Genomic DNA, 17,793 nt, shown 5'->3' on the forward strand with positions numbered 1-17,793 from the left:
CAATGTGGAAGGTACCTGATCTACAGTGAAGCCCAGGAGTCCACTAGTCCCACCTCACACACACAGGTTATCCACTCTTAAATATGAATGGACAGCCAAGAATGATCAGACATTTCAAGAACGCTTCTATTTTGAAAGATTAAAATATACAAACAGAAGGAACGGGACTCCAAGAAAAAAATGTTTGGATGAGAAGGAAAATAAATTTTTTAAACCTATAATTAATATCCTTAAAGCAGTGGTCGGCAAACTGCGGCTCGAGAGCCACATGCGGCTCTTTGGCCCCTTGAGTGTGGTTCTTCCTAAGCCTTAGGAGTACCCTAATTAAGTTAATAACAATGTACCTACCTATATAGTTTAAGTTTAAAAAATTTGGCTCTCGCTGAAACCAGTTTGGCTCAGTGGATAGAGCGTCGGCCTGTGGACTGAAAGGTCCCAGGTTTGATTCCGGTCAAGGGCATGTACCTGGGTTGCGGGCACATCCCCAGTAGGAGATGTGCAGGAGGCAGCTGATCGATGTTTCTCTCTCATCGATGTTTCTAACTCTCTATCTCTCTCCCTTCCTCTCTGTAAAAAATCAATAAAAAATATATTCTAAAAAATTTGGCTCTCAAAAGAAATTTCAATCGTTGTACTGTTGATATTTGGCTCTGTTGACTAATGAGTTTGCCGACCACTGCAAAGGATAGAATATTTCACATATGAAAACAAGAACAGGAGGCATTCTAAAATATTCAGATCAGAGCTCTTAGAAATTAAGAATATAGCAGAATTTTTTTAATTCAAAGGAAAGATCAGATGATAACATTGAAGAAATATCCAAAAAAGTATAGTCAAAAGACAAATTTTTAAAATAGAGGAAAGCCCAACCAATGTGGCTCAATGGTTGAGCATTGATAGACCTATGAATCAGGAGGTCATGGTTCAATTCCCGGTCAGGGCACATGCCCTGGTTGCAGGCTCAATTCCCAGTGTGGGGTGTGCAGGAGGCAGCCTATCAATGATTCTCTCTCATCAGTGATGTTTCTATCTCTATCTCCCTCTCTCCCTCTCTGAAATCAATAAAATATTTTTTTAAAAAGATTTGGAATTGGTATAACATCATTATTCAACACCAATAAGGGACGCTCCAATTCAGTTAATAGAATGAAGCCTTCAAATTTCTGAAAGGAAAAATGAGCTAGAATTCTACATTGAGGCTAAATATCAATCACATGTGAGGGGGAAAATAAAAATCTTCTCAGACAGACGAGTCTCAAAAAAAAATGTTTTCCAAACACCTTTTTCTCAGGTAGCAAGTTGAGTGTGAGTTCCACACACTGAAATGAGGAACTAAACCAACTAAGAGAAAAACATGGAATCCAACAAAGAAACGAGACAAAGCAATTCCAGATGGCTACTGTGCATATCCCAGATTCAAGCATGAGAAAAAGCTGTGAGAGGAATGTTTCCAAGAAAAAAATGTTACTGATGTGTTATAACTAACTGTGAAGTAAGTTTCCCCTCAATAATGGAGTTTAGGGATGAATAAGTTATTGATGCAAAATCTGAGTGAATGGATAGAGGCAAGTAGGGTTTGTGTGCGGGATGGGGAGGAGGCAGTTGTATAAGTAGTAAATTATAATCAAAGGATATTCCACAGATGAACTATAAATAACACTTATGTAGTCATAATAATATGCACAGTGAAGATTGCTATAACCAAAAATTTTGAGATAACTATGTTGAGAGAAAAGGAGAAAGAGAAAGTATGTACTGGTGGACGAGGGACTCACAGGGGAGAGAGCAGGTACTAAATCTTCATCTTGTATAGTAGGAAGTCAAAAGACAACTTCTAAATTGGAAAGTCAGGAAATCATAGTAATTATAAGCATATTATTGTGACATATGGAGAAACATTAATGCCAGAATAAAAAGATAAAAGCTGAAAATAGTTGTCTTTAAGGAATAATATTCTAAAACAGGAAGGTATAGGCAGACCTTATATACTACTTAACTTCTAAAGTTATGTCTATTTATTAATTTATATGTCAGTTTACTTATAATTAATTTCTTTATAATTAATCTGAAATTTAATTTACTTATAATTTAAAATTATCTTTTAATTTAGAAAGTATAAATATTTCCAGACCTCCTGAATCAAAATCTCAGGTTAAGTCAGCCCAGTATTCTAAGTCAGCCCATACTATCTATGGATGAGGAGAGAGCCATTTGACTAAACACTAAATAAGTAATCCAATGTTCTTTAAACTTACTGCACACTGAAATCATCTAGGGAATCGTTTAAAAAAATACCAATGTTTGACTCCACCCACAGACATTCTTCAAATATTCAACAATTTTATTTAACATTTAAGTTTAAGTTATTGTATATAATCACTGCAACACATTTATCTATTACATGTGATAATACACTAAAATTACCTTCTAGGCATCACAGTGTTAAGAACCATCCACAGTTTATTGACTGTTTGAAGAATTCGCCGCGGAACCCCTGCATTCAACAGCTGGTTCATACTGGATGTTAATACTTCTGCATATGGTATGAGTTCACTGGCAGAGAGTAGAGTCAAGTGTTCTAGAATCTGCATCACTTGTGTGTGACTTACTGGGACAGCTGAAAATGCTAAAAGGAAAACTTAGCAGTCATAATCTAAATTCCATACAGCTTACCAAAGATGAAGTAATATTGCCCTATCACAGCAATTTTTCAACGCTTTTCATCTCATGGCACACGTAAACTAATTACTAGAATTCTGTGGCACACCAAAACATATATTTTTTGACAATATGACAAAAAAAAATAGGTATAATTTTGATTCCTTCACACCTGACGTCTATTGTTGTGTTGGCTCTTGTCATTTTTTATTTGATAATCTAAGGGGAAAGAGGTATTGCATGTTTTAAATATTCTTGTGTCACACTGGCTCAAAATTGCTGCACTATCAGACTATAGGTCAAGCAAATCAAGAAAACAATGTTAGCCCCAACCAGTTTGGCTCAGTGGATAGAGCATCGGCCTGCGGACTCAAGGGTTCCAGGTTCGATACCGGTCAAGGGCATGTACCTTGGTTGCGGGCACATCCCCAGTAGGGGGCGTGCAGGAGGCAGCTGATAATGTTTCTAACTCTCTATCCCTCTCCCTTCCTCTCTGTAAAAAATCAATAAAAAAATATATTTAATAATCTTACCAGCCATTAAAAAAAAAAAAAAAAAAACAATGTTGCTTTTAAAAAAAGTAAAACTTTCAATCCTAGCCATAGTTTTGGCTATATTTAGAGTAAAGACCTTAAGAAAAATTCATGTTAACTGTAATTATTTCATAGAGAACAAAAAATATATTATTTTTAAATTCACAGTAGCTACTCAAAGACAAATGTCATTTTCTTGATGATTCAGACTAATTTTAAAAATTGACTGAAATATGAAAATATTCCCTAGTATTGCTTTTGGCAATAGTATTCATTTGAAGGAGGCAAACTTCTTGATGCCTTCTTCTGGGTGACCCCTTTATAAGTTGTAAGCACCTAGCAGATTACTGTTAATAAAAAATTTCTAGAACTGTGCTCTTCAGTAGAATAATCATTAACCACATCTGGCTATTGAGCACTTGAAATGTAGTTGCTCCAAAATATGATGTGCTCTAAGTATAAAATACACACCAGATTGCAAAGACATGGTATGAAAAAACAGTAAAATATCTCATTAATAGTTTTTTATATGTTGATTACATGATGAAATGATAATATATTAGATATATTCCACTAAATAAAATAATTACTAAAATTAATTTTGCCTGTTTTTAACTTTTTTAATGTAGCTATTGTAAAGTTAAAATTATAAGTGTGGCTCACTTCATATTTCTAGTTGACGCAAGTGCTGAGCTAGAATGCCAACCCATTCAAAGCCCATTCATTGTTCTGACCAGGTCAGGACCTTCCTAAAACCACATGACCTATGTAGTGACATAACTTAGTACCTACAAGGAAACAGAAGTGTGTCAGAAAAAAATGGTTAAAATTCAAACTCGCCCTGGCCGGATAGCTCAGTTGGTTAGGGCGTAGTCCCAACCAACACACCAAGGTTGCGGGGGTTCAATCCCCAGTCAAGGCACATACAAGAATCAACCAATGAATGCATAAACAAGTAGAACAACAAATCGATGTTTCTCTTTCTCTTTCTCTCTCTCTTTCCCTTCCTCTCACTAAAATCGATATAAAAAAAGGTTTTTAAGCCCTCACACTCAAAGAGAATTACTTAAAATATACTCACGAAAGCAATGTTATATCCCCAGGAAAATTCTGCATGATTTTAAGAATTTAATGAGCCTAACATTTCTTGATACCACTAAAGGGATAAAAGGACTATCAATTTACTGTACCTTCTTGAAGTTGTTCAGGAGAGTGGTTTTTGGCATTGTTAGTCAGGAGCATTCGCCTTAGCAGGGCACCAGTTCCTGTGATTTCTTCTTCACAGATCCAATCATCCACAATGCATAAATGTGGATAGTTAGTTGCAAGGAGACGTAGTAAAGCAGAATGCAACCCTTGAAAATATATAAAAAGTCCATTGGATTCTTCATTCAAAGAAACAAACAAAACCCAAACTCAAACATGATAAACAGAAATAAGGAAAAAATGAATTTCAAAAAAATTCCATATTTTTGACAGTTTTACAGTAAAAATATTACAGTAATTTCATGCTATGGAGTATTATGAAGCAGTTAAAAACAATAATGTACATGTACTGACATGAAAAGATTTCCAAGACTCCCAGACAAAAAGCAAATCTCAGGAGACAGATATAATAACATTTATGATTTATTTTAATTTTACTCATGTATGTATCTATTCTCTTCAACCATATGAAATTAAATTTTTGAATAGTTGAATACGTGCAATTTCATATAGATCAACTTGTATAAAAAAAGGTCTGGCCCTAGCCGGTTTGGCTCAGTGGATAGAGCATTGGCCTGCGGACCGATGGGTTCCAGGTTCTATTCTGGTCAAGGGCACATACCTCGGTTGCAGGCTCCTCCCCAGCCCAAGGCAACCAATTGATGTGTTTCTCTCTGTTCCTCTCTCTAAAAATCAAGGGAAAAATATCCTCAGGTGAGGATTAAAAAAAAAGGTCTGAAATTACACACCAAAATAAAACAGCTAGGATTTGGGCAGGGGAGGAGGGGGCGTTTCAAGAAGTAAGATTAGAGAGGGAGGTAAACAGGAATTTCACTCTGGAATAGTCTGAATTTTTAATATTGAGCATCTATTAAATTTATATCATAAACAGAAGAAAATGTTTAACAGTGAATGTTAGCAGTAAAAAGCAAGTAAAACAAATACCTCCCAACTCCTGCTGCAGCCCTTGAGCCTGTCGAATAAGGAATTTGATAGGAATCTGATCCATTAAAGAGGCCGAATATGATTTTGGCTTTCTTTGCATGGCAGCTATCAGTCAAAGGTAAAAAGCATAAGAAAAATAAAGTGTCAGAAACAACAGAAATCTTAACCTTCAACCCAAATGGGAACACAATGTTGAATTACTTTTAATTCACTTAATCTGAGAATACAACTCATAAAAGATGAAGGATTGCTACCAAATAGTAAATACACAGAAGAACAAGAACATACCAAGGGCAAGATCTGGAAAATGTCCCAAAATTGAAACCAGTGGGAGGAAAATCATGAGTGAGAGAAGCCATATGCAGAAATGTCTTACACTAAAAAAAAAGTGGTAAGTCTAGACTCCCAAATCTCATTAGGAGGACCAAATACAGTCATGACCACATGGCTTAAAGACTCATGATTCCAGCAGTCTTAATCTAATCATGTATAACTGTGGTGACTGATGCTTTTTAAAGGAAGTTGGGCACTATAAGTTTCACTTCCTTCTCTCACAACTCCCTCTTTCTCTCCTTCAGTTTGCTCTAAAAATCAATAAAAACATGTCCTCAGATGAGGATTAAAAACAAAAAGGAATGAGATTGCATTTAGGATTCCACTGGCTGCTTTATAGTTCCTCATATGTTCAATATTAATTACTATTGTCTTTAACTTCAAAAGTATCTAAAAATAAACTGTATTACCTAGTAATAAAGTCTTTAGATGTAATAAATAGGAAACATTTTTTAAGTATAAAAACTGGCCGGTGTGGTTCAGTTGTTTGAGCATCATCCCATGCACCAGAAGGTCACCAGTTCAATTCTAGTCAGGTCACATGCCCAGGTTGCTGGCTCAATCCCCAGTAGGAGGTATATAATAGGAGGCAGGTAGTCGATGTTTCTCTCTCTCTCTCTCTCTCTCTCTCTCTCTCTCTCTCTCGTCTTCCCTCCCTCCCTCTCCTTTCCAATTTCTCTAAAATCAATAAAAACATATTTAAGACCAAAAAAACTGGAAATATAATGGTAATGCTCATATATTAACTGGGTAATAATACACAGAGATTTATTATATTACTCTTTATTTCTTACACATATTCTTTTGGATTATTACAATATTTAACTAAAACTACACACATGTATGATATATTTTTAAAACCAAAAATATATGTGTATGTGAAAAAATATATACATATACACACATACACACTTTTTTTAAAAAGACTGATATCCTAATACTTCATTCAATCTCAAATTTCAAGAATTCCATATTTGAGCTTTCTATAGCTACCTGGTGGCTGTTAATGTTTATTATTAGGGCCAAAACAGAACAGTTAACAAGGTACTGAAACTACAATACAACTTCACAAACAGGAATAAATTTGAGGCAGATAATTATCTTTTTGGCTATTCAAGAGCAAAATTTTCCCATGCTGTGACATATTCTGCAGTTATTTATTCCCCTTGGAGATAAGAAACTAGAACTAGAAAAAAAAATCTACATCAAGGGAAAAAATTCTCCAAGGAAAGGCCAACCCCTCCACTTGTCTTCTATATCCCATCTCCGTCACCTCTCAAGGAATCACTCCAGGGATTCTCTCTATATTTACATTTAGTTAATAAGGTCATTAAAATTATTAAAATACAGGCAATTCAGTTATCTATCAAATTAGCCTAAGGACTGAGCCTGAAGGGGTAACATACATGTATTCATGCATCAGAGTACATACAATGCCTACACTGCAAAGACTATAGAATAGTGGTTCTCAACCTTCTGGCCCTTTAAATACAGTTCCTCATGTTGTGATCCAACCATAAAATTATTTTCGTTGCTACTTCATAACTGTAATGTTGCTACTGTTATGAATCGTAATGTAAATATCTGATATGCAGGATGGTCTTAGGCGACCCCTGTGAAAGGGTCGTTCGACCGCCAAAGGGGTCGCGACCCACAGGTTGAGAACCGCTGCTATAGAATGATGCTGAAGTTTGTTAGAATAGTTGACCTGACTTTCTCATATAACAGCTTGAGAATTAACAAAATATAAGCAAATAAAATGAACTATCACTAGAAACACTCGCCCATGCACAACTTACCTAAAGTCTTTGTGTTTGCCAGGAGAGCTTCCTCATAAGACAGTATGTAGTAAAGCACCAAAAGCTGTGCTGTGATACTGAAACGCTGACTAAGGCGGGTGTTGTCACTCTGGAGGTAACAGAAATGCTTTAAAATAATGTTAAATTTCATGAATGCTTTTTTGATAGCAAAAGTACTCAAAATAGATATTCAGTGTTGCTGCTCCAAAAACGGGAGGAACATTGCTGTGTTTGCATTACTCAGAGAGACAACTTGAAGTTTAAATTAAATTTGAGATGGCATGGGAGATGAAGGGCAACAGCTGTTACTCAACAGAAATCTCATCAAGCTGTGTCTAGAAAAAGGTTTATAGAAGTCTAAAGTCTTAACTGAAATTACCATAAAGAAAATAACTCCTAAAAAAGATATTACACATTAAAATATATTTGTTAAAACATGTGACTATTTTTCCTTTTAAAAAAATAGAGAAAAATATTTTCTTCAAATTCACAACAAATGAATCTAGGTATATTTAAAATCACAGGAAGCTAAATAAACCTGTGTTGAATGTTACATAGTCCTTTGATCAACACACATTCTCCAGGCATGCCTGACGTTAAAGTGAAGCTTTTAAAAGAATTCCTCAAAAAATGCCTCTTCGCTCGGCTGGTGTCGCTCAGTGGTTAAGCGTTGACCTATGAACCAGGAGGTCATGGTTCGATTCTCAGTCAAGGCACATGCCCGGTTGCGGGCTCATCCCCAGTGAGGGGCATGCAGGAGGCAGCCGATCAATAATTCTCTCTCATCACTGATGTTTGTCTCTCTCTCTCCCTCTCCCTTCCTCTCTGAAATCAATAAAAATATACTTTAAAAAATGCCTCTTCAACAAAATACTTGGAATATCATTCTTTAAATTTGTATAAGTAATCTAAAGAAATTTAACCCCATTTTAATCCAGAACCACCTAGAAGTCCTCTAATAATTGGTAAAAGAAAAATGAAATAAGTTAAAGAATAAACCAAAAGAACAATAAGCTTATTAATGTAAAAAAAAATCACTATTTTACCCCAGTGACTCCTTGGAAAATGTCAAGTATCTCCTGTTCTGTGACTGGCTGATTTGTGGCTTCTGGATTAGATTTAGATGCAGGAGTAAGTACAGAATTTATGTACACGTCAATCAGAGGAAGTAATTGAGGATGGAGTGGAGTGGAGGTTTCACATAGCTGTCTATAAATCCAGTCCTTAAAAAAAAAAAAGGTGATAGGCACTAAATCAATTATGGCAATAAGAAAAAGCAAGTGAAATTTTAATAGCACATACAATTTTACATGATTTAGGAATCAGTGCACCTCACTATTAACTTTTAGCAGTTAAAAATATATTCTTCAATTTCACACTGTCTTTGATTTAAAAATATGAACTACTTTTATACCTAATTGAAAATATTGTCCAGTGAAAGATAAATCTAAAATGATGAGTTTGGGTTTTGAATTTGAACTTTCAGTTTTTAATTTATTTGTTTTTAAGTAGTGGCGAGAAAACTAAGTCCCTGCTATTTCTGTATGTAGAGCACCTTATCTGTCGTTGTAGAAGACCTCACAGCAGAGAGAAATTTAGGAAGAGGAATGGTTCTTCACTGAGCAAACCCCCAGATGGATCAAGAATGTGGCTTTGAAAACCACTTATAAGAGACCATCACTTAACTCTCTACACTGACTGAGGACACATAGAAATGTTGGGTGTGCATTTGGATTCTTAATTCGTATCTATTTCACTTGCTAAAAATATAAAGTAGAAGACACCAACTAGCTAGAAAATAACTTCAATAAATCATAAAAACAAGGATAATTAAAAGTGATATCAATGCACACATTGCTCATTTAAAAATGAAAAAAAAAATGCACATATTGTTCGTTTTTTATAAATAAAAGAGCCTCTAGAGAAGGTTCAAACAGATTTCTATGCCTCCTGGGATTCAGCCTTTCCTTAGAGGCCCTTTTAACTGTTTGACATAGCCAACTATCATAAATTGAAAACATATCAAAATATGTACAAGCTGGCTATGAATGACTAGCAACTTTCTCAGTTTGGTGAATAAAACCAAACTACTAGTATAGAAAATGGCAATCTCTTACTAAGGCTTAATGAAATAGTCATATGCTATTAATGAGAATATAAATGAATTATTCACACTACATTTTGTAAATAACTAAATTTTTTATTATTTAAAAAACCTAAAATTAAGTTCCTAATTACTATAACTATGTGAATGACTTGTAAGTCATACACAAAACCCACAGTAAAGGCCTAAAAAATGAACTAGGACTGGGAATAAAACATTAACTGAGGGTGTAGCTTAAAATATAAATGTAAGGCCATACTTTTATTGACACTTTGTGCTTGGTAAAGGAACGACTCCTGAGAAGCTGGTAAATACAATGAATAGGCAAAAAACCAGTAATGTTGGCACTCAGGTTGCTGGTGACAGGGACTCGAACTGCATGAGCTGTGACAACCTAAAAGGGAAACGCAGTATTAATACATATGATAGAACTAAATACAAAATTATTCTGAAAGAGGGAGGATTAAAAGGTAGACTGTCCATACTTAATACAAGTATAGGCCTTAGAAATACATAAGAAACAACTGTTACATGATTTTATTTTTTTTTAATAAGGTAGCATACAATTAGGGTTTGTGATGTTCTCTAATTTTTTAACTTGTTTTTAAACATAGATATGTTGATAGTAGCATAGTAGGTAAAAAATATAAAATTTGGGCCCTGGCCAGTGTACTCAATGGTTAGAGTGTCAGCCTGCACACAGAAGGGTCTCAGGTTCAATTCCTGGTGAAGGGTACTTACCTGGGTTGCAGGTTCAATCACTAGCCCCTGTGGGGACCCATGCGGGAGGCAACCAATCAAAGTGTCTCTCTCACATCCATGTTTTTCTTTCTCTCTCCCTCCCTACCCCTGCTTCCACTCTAACAATCAATGGAAAAATATCCTTGAGTGAGGATTAACAAATATATATATATTTGGAATCCATATAATCTGTGCTCAATGACTCTGGCTAAGTCATTTTATCTTCTGAGTCTAGTTTCATATCTACAAAATGGGACAATACCGACTTACTTGCCTCAAAATCATTTTGTGAGGTGGAAAAATTTTTTTGAAAAACATGTGAATTATAAAGTATCACATAAATATACACCAGAATTTTTACTGTTATCCTCAGTGTCATGCACAGATCTCTATTGTCTTCTAGTTAGTTCAAAATGTGTGACTGTTATGTGGGAGTGTATGTGCATTGAGGGGAGGAGGAAGACTCTGATACAGAGATGAGAAATTACCCTAAAAGAAGCAACAATTAGCCCAGCTGGTATTGCTCAATGATTGAGCCGTTGACCTATGAACCAGGAGGCAGCTGACCGGTGATTCTCTCTCATCATTGATCTCTCCCTCCCTCTCCCTTCCTCTCTGAAATCAATAAAAAATATTTTTTTAAAAGCAACAATTATGGATCCATGAGTATTTGTAAATATTTCATTTGTTAAGATATATATTTTTGTATTCTGAGATTTAACATGACAAGTGAGCCTGAGAATTAATGTTAAATTTTAGTACAGTCTCCTTCACTGAAAAAATAAAATATTCTTGGGAATAACCATGGAAACAAAGTGCTGAGGCCAAAAAGAACATGTAAATACAAGAATAAGGAATTTAGACTGTAGTTTATAATCTAGGTAGAAATGAACCTCACAATCCAAAGGTTTAAATAGATCTCTATTTTATTTTTCTTCTGACAAATCCAAATGATTACCCCATGTGAGACCCTTACCACTAATATCTAAGACTGTACTCTAAGTATCTATTCAAAATCTCCAAAATATATACATTTCAAACATGCTTTTGTATATAGTAAGTAGCTTTAAAAGTAAATTTTAAATGGGATTATTTTTACAGATGTTTCAAAGATTAAATAAATCATCACTGGAAATGAAAAAGAATAGAAAATACCTACTATTCTCTTAAACTGAGATATACAAGTTTTTCCCAAAGAATGTTATGAAAGAAGGTTAAAGAAGTACCTGTTCAGTAAAAATTTCCTGTGTGAAGATATTCTTCATCCTGCTCAAGGAGCTGGGCTTAATTACAATCTAAAACAACCAAAAAAATTCCCTTAGGATATAAAACTATATTAAGCACCATTTTCTCTGGTAAATTTATTATCTAAAATGACTGTGATATATAACATTAATGTTCAAATACTCTATTTCAGAAGTGGCTTCTCAGATCCCATACTGAAGTATGTTTTTCCTCAAAAAATGAGCCAACATATAAAAATACTTAGTAAATAATATTATTGACATTTCAAGTCAGTGGGAAGAAGTGGATTATTCAATAAAGAGAGGTGGGCAGCTACCTTTCTGGGAATATTTATAATAAGTCCTCACTTAACATTGTTGTTAGGTTCTGCAACTTTGAGAGAAATGACAAACAGGGGCAGGCAAAAGCAGGTTTACAAAGAAGTCAAAAAATACAATAATAAATAAATAATAATAGAAGAATAAATTCTGTGTTTCATTACTTACAACTATAAAACTACTTTTGCCCACCCCTGTATATTGAAACCAATTTTACCGTAGACTAATTGATAGTAACAAGAGTTAGGTTCCCACAGCATCTCATCAATGGTATAACAAAGTGACAATGAACAATACGATGTTATGGGATCTGCTGTATATTTGCACACATGACTCCATATTGAAAATAAACTCCAAATGTATTAATAATTTAAATATAAAACATGAAGCCACAAAAACACTAGGAGAAAATATAGGTGACCATTTCTATAAACCTGAGGAAAGAAAAATATTTCTAAGCATAACGCAAAGTAAGAACCACAAGAGAAATAATATGCACTATACACACACACACAAAAATAATAATTTCCAAGTGGCAAAAACAACTGGGAAAGATTAATTACAACATAATGTACTTCTCCACATTAAGGATTATAAAATACATCACTGATTTATTAGTAGTGTTTCAAGAAAAAGAGGGGTGAAATACTAGCACATTAACATTACACATCATTTCAATTCAATATTGGGTAAAATATGTCTTTAAATTGATGAAATATGATATATACAGCATAATGACATATCATTTATATATAAAGAGCCCTTTAAATCAGTAAAATAAAAAATAAATGATAAAAATCCCTGGAGAAAAATTGAACCATTTGTAAGTATTTCACAAAACAAATAAACCAGCCAAAACACGTAAATTTTTAAAATTACCAAAAAGAAAAAACTACCACTATAGCCCTGACTGGTTTGTGTTGGTGGGTAGAGCGTTGGCCTGTGGACTGAAGGGTCCCAGGTTTGATTCCAGTCAAGGGCACATGCCTGGGTTGTGGGCTCAATCCCCAGTAGGGGGTGTGCAGGTGGCAGCCGATCATTGATTCTCTCTTATTATTGATGTTTCTCTCTCTCTCCCTCTTTGAAATCAATACGAATATATTTTGTTTAAAAACACAGTTCTTGAAAACAAAGAGAAAAAAATCATTAAAACAAAACAAAACACTGTGAGCTATAAAAATGACAATCATATTTACCATAGTTTTCACTAGTAATCAAAGACAAAATCAAATTTCAGTAATGCCAGTGATGGTGAGCGTGAAGAAAAATAGGCACTCTCACTCACTAATGAAAACAGTTTGATTACTATAATCTCTCTAGAAGATAACCTGGCAATACTCATTAAACACCTTAACATCATCATACTCTTTTAGTTAGTAACTGCCTCAAAGAACTTTATCCTAAGGAAATAATCCAAACAGCATTTGATAATAAACATGTGAGTATCCGTGTATATATTTACATAAATAAGGTTTTTAATTTTCCCAAAATTGGAAAATTTACATAGCTAATAAAAAAGGATCCATTAGCAAAGTCATGACTGGTCCACATGATGGACTACGATAGAATCACTGAAAATTATACAGTATTAGAATATTTGACATGAAGAAACGCTCATCATATACTGCTAAATTCTTTAAAATTACAAAATATGTATGTCAATTTAAAGAAAGAACAGACACCAGAATGTTAACAATAATATATTTGATATCTCTGAACAATGAAGTTATATTTTCCCCTTCTTTTCCGTGTTTACCAAGCTTTCTACACTGAACATCTATTATTCTGGTAAATAAATGTTTTCATAATGTAATTTTTTCTAAGACCTTCTGATAAAATTTCAAACTATTAAATTAAATTACTTCTACATGGAAATCTATTTACTTTACACTACAAGAAAATGTCCAGCTTAGAAACACCTTCTTTAGAAAGAAGACAAAAGAAAATTACCTTCATCCCCAAAGTGGAACAGACCAAGTCAATGATAGCACTAAGCTGGTTACTATGAAAGTACATAGCGACCAATAATAACATCTCCCCAAAAGAAGCAGAAACGCCTGAAGTACTGTTGAAACAGAAAATAAAATATGAATTTCCAAACAGATTACGAAAAACTTACTAGCTAACTGAAACAAATGAAGTCCTCTTACCTCTCAAAATAAGCTTCTTCTTTTATCATCCAACTTAACCACACTACCATTAGCTGCTCCTGTTCAGGTGTACTATATAAAAAATACCAGAATGTTACTGGTTTAACTCAGATATAACAGCATAGGAGTAAGGAAGCATTCTGAAATTATTTTTAGTAGAAGTTATTTTTCCTTCCCTATTTTGAAATATCAATTCAAATTAATAGTGTGTTGAATTGCCCATTGTCACAGAGATATGAAGTAGTTGTAGGTATGAAGTAGTTGTAGAGATGAAGAATGAGGGCCTATGCTTTTCTTTAAGGTTGTAAGTAGTCAAAATCTCTCAAAAGTCTTGATTATTTCCTTTCCATCTTTTACCTAGAAAATGAAATTTAACTTATAGGAACATTTTGAGAAGTCAAAATTGTAGAAAAATAAGTGATCACTATTCAAAAAGAGAAGAACGATATAGGGAAAAAGAGATAGCTACAGTTCATCAGATATGAAAGATGGTTATAAAAGTATATCAACAATGACTTTTAAAGGAAATTCCTAGATTTAGATTGTAAAGGGCAAGTTAACTTTGACTTGTAAAAATAATGTTCATTGATCTCCTACTCCATTGTGGTATAAATGAATAAAATAAAAAGCAACTGAAAAGCCTGCTACCCAAAGGTAAGAAAACTGAAAAGGTCATTATTAGCCACACCCAAATCATTTTACTAATAAGACAGTGTTATATAGTAGAAAGTTACACCCTTTAGAGCCTATCCAGACAGACCTGAGTGGTAATCCCATCTCTGCTAGTTACTGGTAGTGTGACCCTGAACAAGAAATTTAAATAAATATAACAACCACCCTAGAAAACCACCTGAAAACTAGATGAACAGAACTATAATTACAAAAATTAAAAGGCAAAAGGTAGTCCTGGCCAGGTAGATCAGTTGGTTAGAGCATTGTTCCAATACACCAAGGTTATGGGTTAGGTTACCGGTCAGGGTACATACAAGAATCAACCAATGAATGCATAAATAGTTGTAACAACAAATCAATATTCCTCTTTTCTCTCTCTCTCTCTCTCTCTCTCTCTCTCTCTCTCTTCTCTCTCTCTCCCCCACCCCCTCTCTCTGTAAAATCAATCAATAAATATTCTTAAATGCAAAAGTAGGATGATCATGTGTAATTACAACAATAAATTTAAGAACATATATAAGCACACAGACAAAAAAAGTAAAAAATATTGACAAAACATAAACATGGATGGGGGGATAAAAATGGTAGTGATTATAAAATGTGTTTGAATTTAAATGATCATCAACTTACAATAGATTGATATAAACATAGTTTGGTATATTATATATGAAGCACATGGTAATCACAAACCAAAACTATGGGAGAAATATACAAGAAATAAAGAGAAAGGAATCCAAACACAACACTACAGAAAACCTTCAATATATAAGAGAGCAAGAGAATAAGAAAGGAATAGAGGACTACATAAACAATCAGAAAACAATTAATAAAATGGCAATAACCACACACCTATCAATAATTACTTTAAATGTAAATGTATTAAATGCTCCAGTCAAAAGACAAATGAAACAATAGGGAGGTGAAGGCCTGAGGCGGGGGACGGGGGCAGGCTAGAAGAGGTCAATGGGGGTAAAAAAGGGGGGCATATGTAATACTTTCAACAATAAAGATTTAAATAAAAAAAAAGACAAATGGATAAAAAAGTGGTACATATATACAATGGAATATTACTCGGCCATAAAAAAGAATGAAGTCTTACCATTTGTGAGAACATGGATGAACCTAGAGGGTATTGTGCTAAGTGAAATAGGTTAGACAGAGAAAGACAAATACCATAAGATTTCATTTATATGTGGAATCTAATAAACAAAATAAATGAACAAGCAAGACAGAAGCAAACTCAAAGACGCAGAGAACAAATTGATGGTTGCCAGATGGGAGATAGGTTGGGAGATTGGGTAAAAAAGGTGAAGGGATTAATAAATTCAATTGACAGTTACAAAATAGTTACAAGGATGTAAAGTACAGCTTAGGAAATATAGTCAATAATATTATAATAACTATACATGGTGTCAGGTGGGTGCAAGACTTACTGGGGGATCACTTTGTAAGTTATAAAAATGTCTAATCACTATGCTGTACACCAGAAATTAATACAATATTGAATGTCAACTGTAATTGAAATTTTAAAAAATTACAAAATAAATTAATAAACACACAAACAAACAAAAGCAGACCTTGAAAAAATAGAGCAATTTAAGGTACCTGACAAGTGTAGAAAAGGCCAGCAGCATACAAAAGGAAAGTGAAACAAAGCGAACCCCAGCAGGTGTAGCAGGAGGACGGCTTGTCATCAACTGTAGCAATTGTTCAGCTTCTTCCTCAGTTGGTCTGAAAAAGAAACACATTATTACGCTTTACTTTTTTTAGCTGAAGAAGGGAAAAAGAAAAAGGGACTTCCCAACAGTTTCATCATTCAGATACAAACTTTAAGCTTTGTAATAATACCTCACTATTTATAAAATCTTTAACATCTTGAATTGTGAAAAGCAACACTGTTGAGTTTACAACCAGTGTTCTTCCTTGGACACAAATACAGGCACTGCTCAATAGTATGGAAGCATAAAAATAACCATATAAGCTGATGCCCTGGCTAGTGTGGCTCAGTTAGTTGGTTGTCATCCCATGCACCAAAAGTTTGCTGGTTCAATCCCTGGTCAGGGCACATGCCCGGGTTGCGGGCTGAATCCCTGGTAGGGGGCACGCAGGAGGCAGCAGATTGATGTTTCACTCTTACATGGATGTTTCTCTCTCTCCTTCTCCCTTCCTTTAAAAATCAATTTTTAAAAAATCTTTTTAAAAAATCATTAAAAAAAACATATAAGCTGAAATTACACATTGTGATCTTAATAATCAATGGAGAATATTTCAACTGTTCTGTGACCTTTAAATTTGTTTTTGTCAAAACATTACAAATTCTGTCAGTTATAATGCATAAAGAAATAAAAAACAGTAAAACTAATATTTATACAGCACTCTATAATTGAAAATATTAGACACATCAGGAATTAAAGTGTTTTCTTCGTAAAAAAATAAAACTATCAATAGTAGTCTGAACAGCCTTTGTGTTCTCATTGTATGACTTACAACACAAAGTGTATGTCTTTTCTAAGCCCTGATGAACTGTCATACCCCCTTCTAAGTTTGGTTCAACTTCCAATATGTTATCCCCTGTACTTTCAGTCATGAAATACCTGAGACTTCCTTTCATGTGAAGATTTCTGCCTGCATCACTTCCTCTAAAACTTCTTTATCCTTTTTATCACAATAAATTTCCTCATTTATGTTGACAAGTTCATCTGGCTGCATATCTAGAGTCTCTCAAATGGAAGCTGTGTCAACATTCTCACAAGTCAGCTATTTCTTCTATTTACATTTGGTTCAAATGCCACTTCCAACAGTACCACTTTTTGTTTCTTTGCTTCACTTTCATCTTTATTGGCTAATCCCTCTCCTTCAGTTATCTATTCTTATAAAATGTCACATGGGTTTATCACTGAGAGACAAGGAGACAATACATGCACCCACTTTGCTGTCTATTCATAAACTGAGTAATCGATGTGTGGTGACCAATTGCTGACAGATTTTAAAAGAAATGATGCAATTGGCCACTGATCATGATGTGCATGTTATTCATACAGTAATCTATGGCTTAAAGAGCTCTCAGCAAAGCTGGTATTTTACACAATT

At 34.2% G+C, this 17,793-nt stretch overlaps 1 protein-coding gene across 3 annotated transcripts in view; it reads right to left on the minus strand.

Annotated features, from left to right (window-relative positions):
• INTS2 (integrator complex subunit 2) overlaps positions 1–17,793 on the minus strand; it is a 39,574-nt gene that overhangs the window by 12,831 nt on the left and 8,950 nt on the right. For all 3 annotated transcript variants that reach the window (XM_070393494.1, XM_070393495.1, XM_070393496.1), the window contains exons 9-18: positions 16,309–16,434; positions 14,032–14,103; positions 13,832–13,946; positions 11,546–11,614; positions 9,838–9,972; positions 8,521–8,697; positions 7,475–7,583; positions 5,343–5,447; positions 4,382–4,546; positions 2,425–2,626 (exon numbers count right to left, since the gene is read on the minus strand). In XM_070393494.1, coding sequence (XP_070249595.1) covers positions 2,425–2,626; positions 4,382–4,546; positions 5,343–5,447; positions 7,475–7,583; positions 8,521–8,697; positions 9,838–9,972; positions 11,546–11,614; positions 13,832–13,946; positions 14,032–14,103; positions 16,309–16,434 — 1,275 coding nt within the window. The remainder of the gene's footprint in view (positions 1–2,424; positions 2,627–4,381; positions 4,547–5,342; positions 5,448–7,474; positions 7,584–8,520; positions 8,698–9,837; positions 9,973–11,545; positions 11,615–13,831; positions 13,947–14,031; positions 14,104–16,308; positions 16,435–17,793) is intronic.

Source organism: Myotis yumanensis, unplaced genomic scaffold, assembly GCF_028538775.1.
Source record: "Myotis yumanensis isolate MYYU_CA2020_CCGP unplaced genomic scaffold, mMyoYum1.0.hap1 SCAF_16, whole genome shotgun sequence".
NCBI lineage: Eukaryota > Metazoa > Chordata > Mammalia > Chiroptera > Vespertilionidae > Myotis > Myotis yumanensis.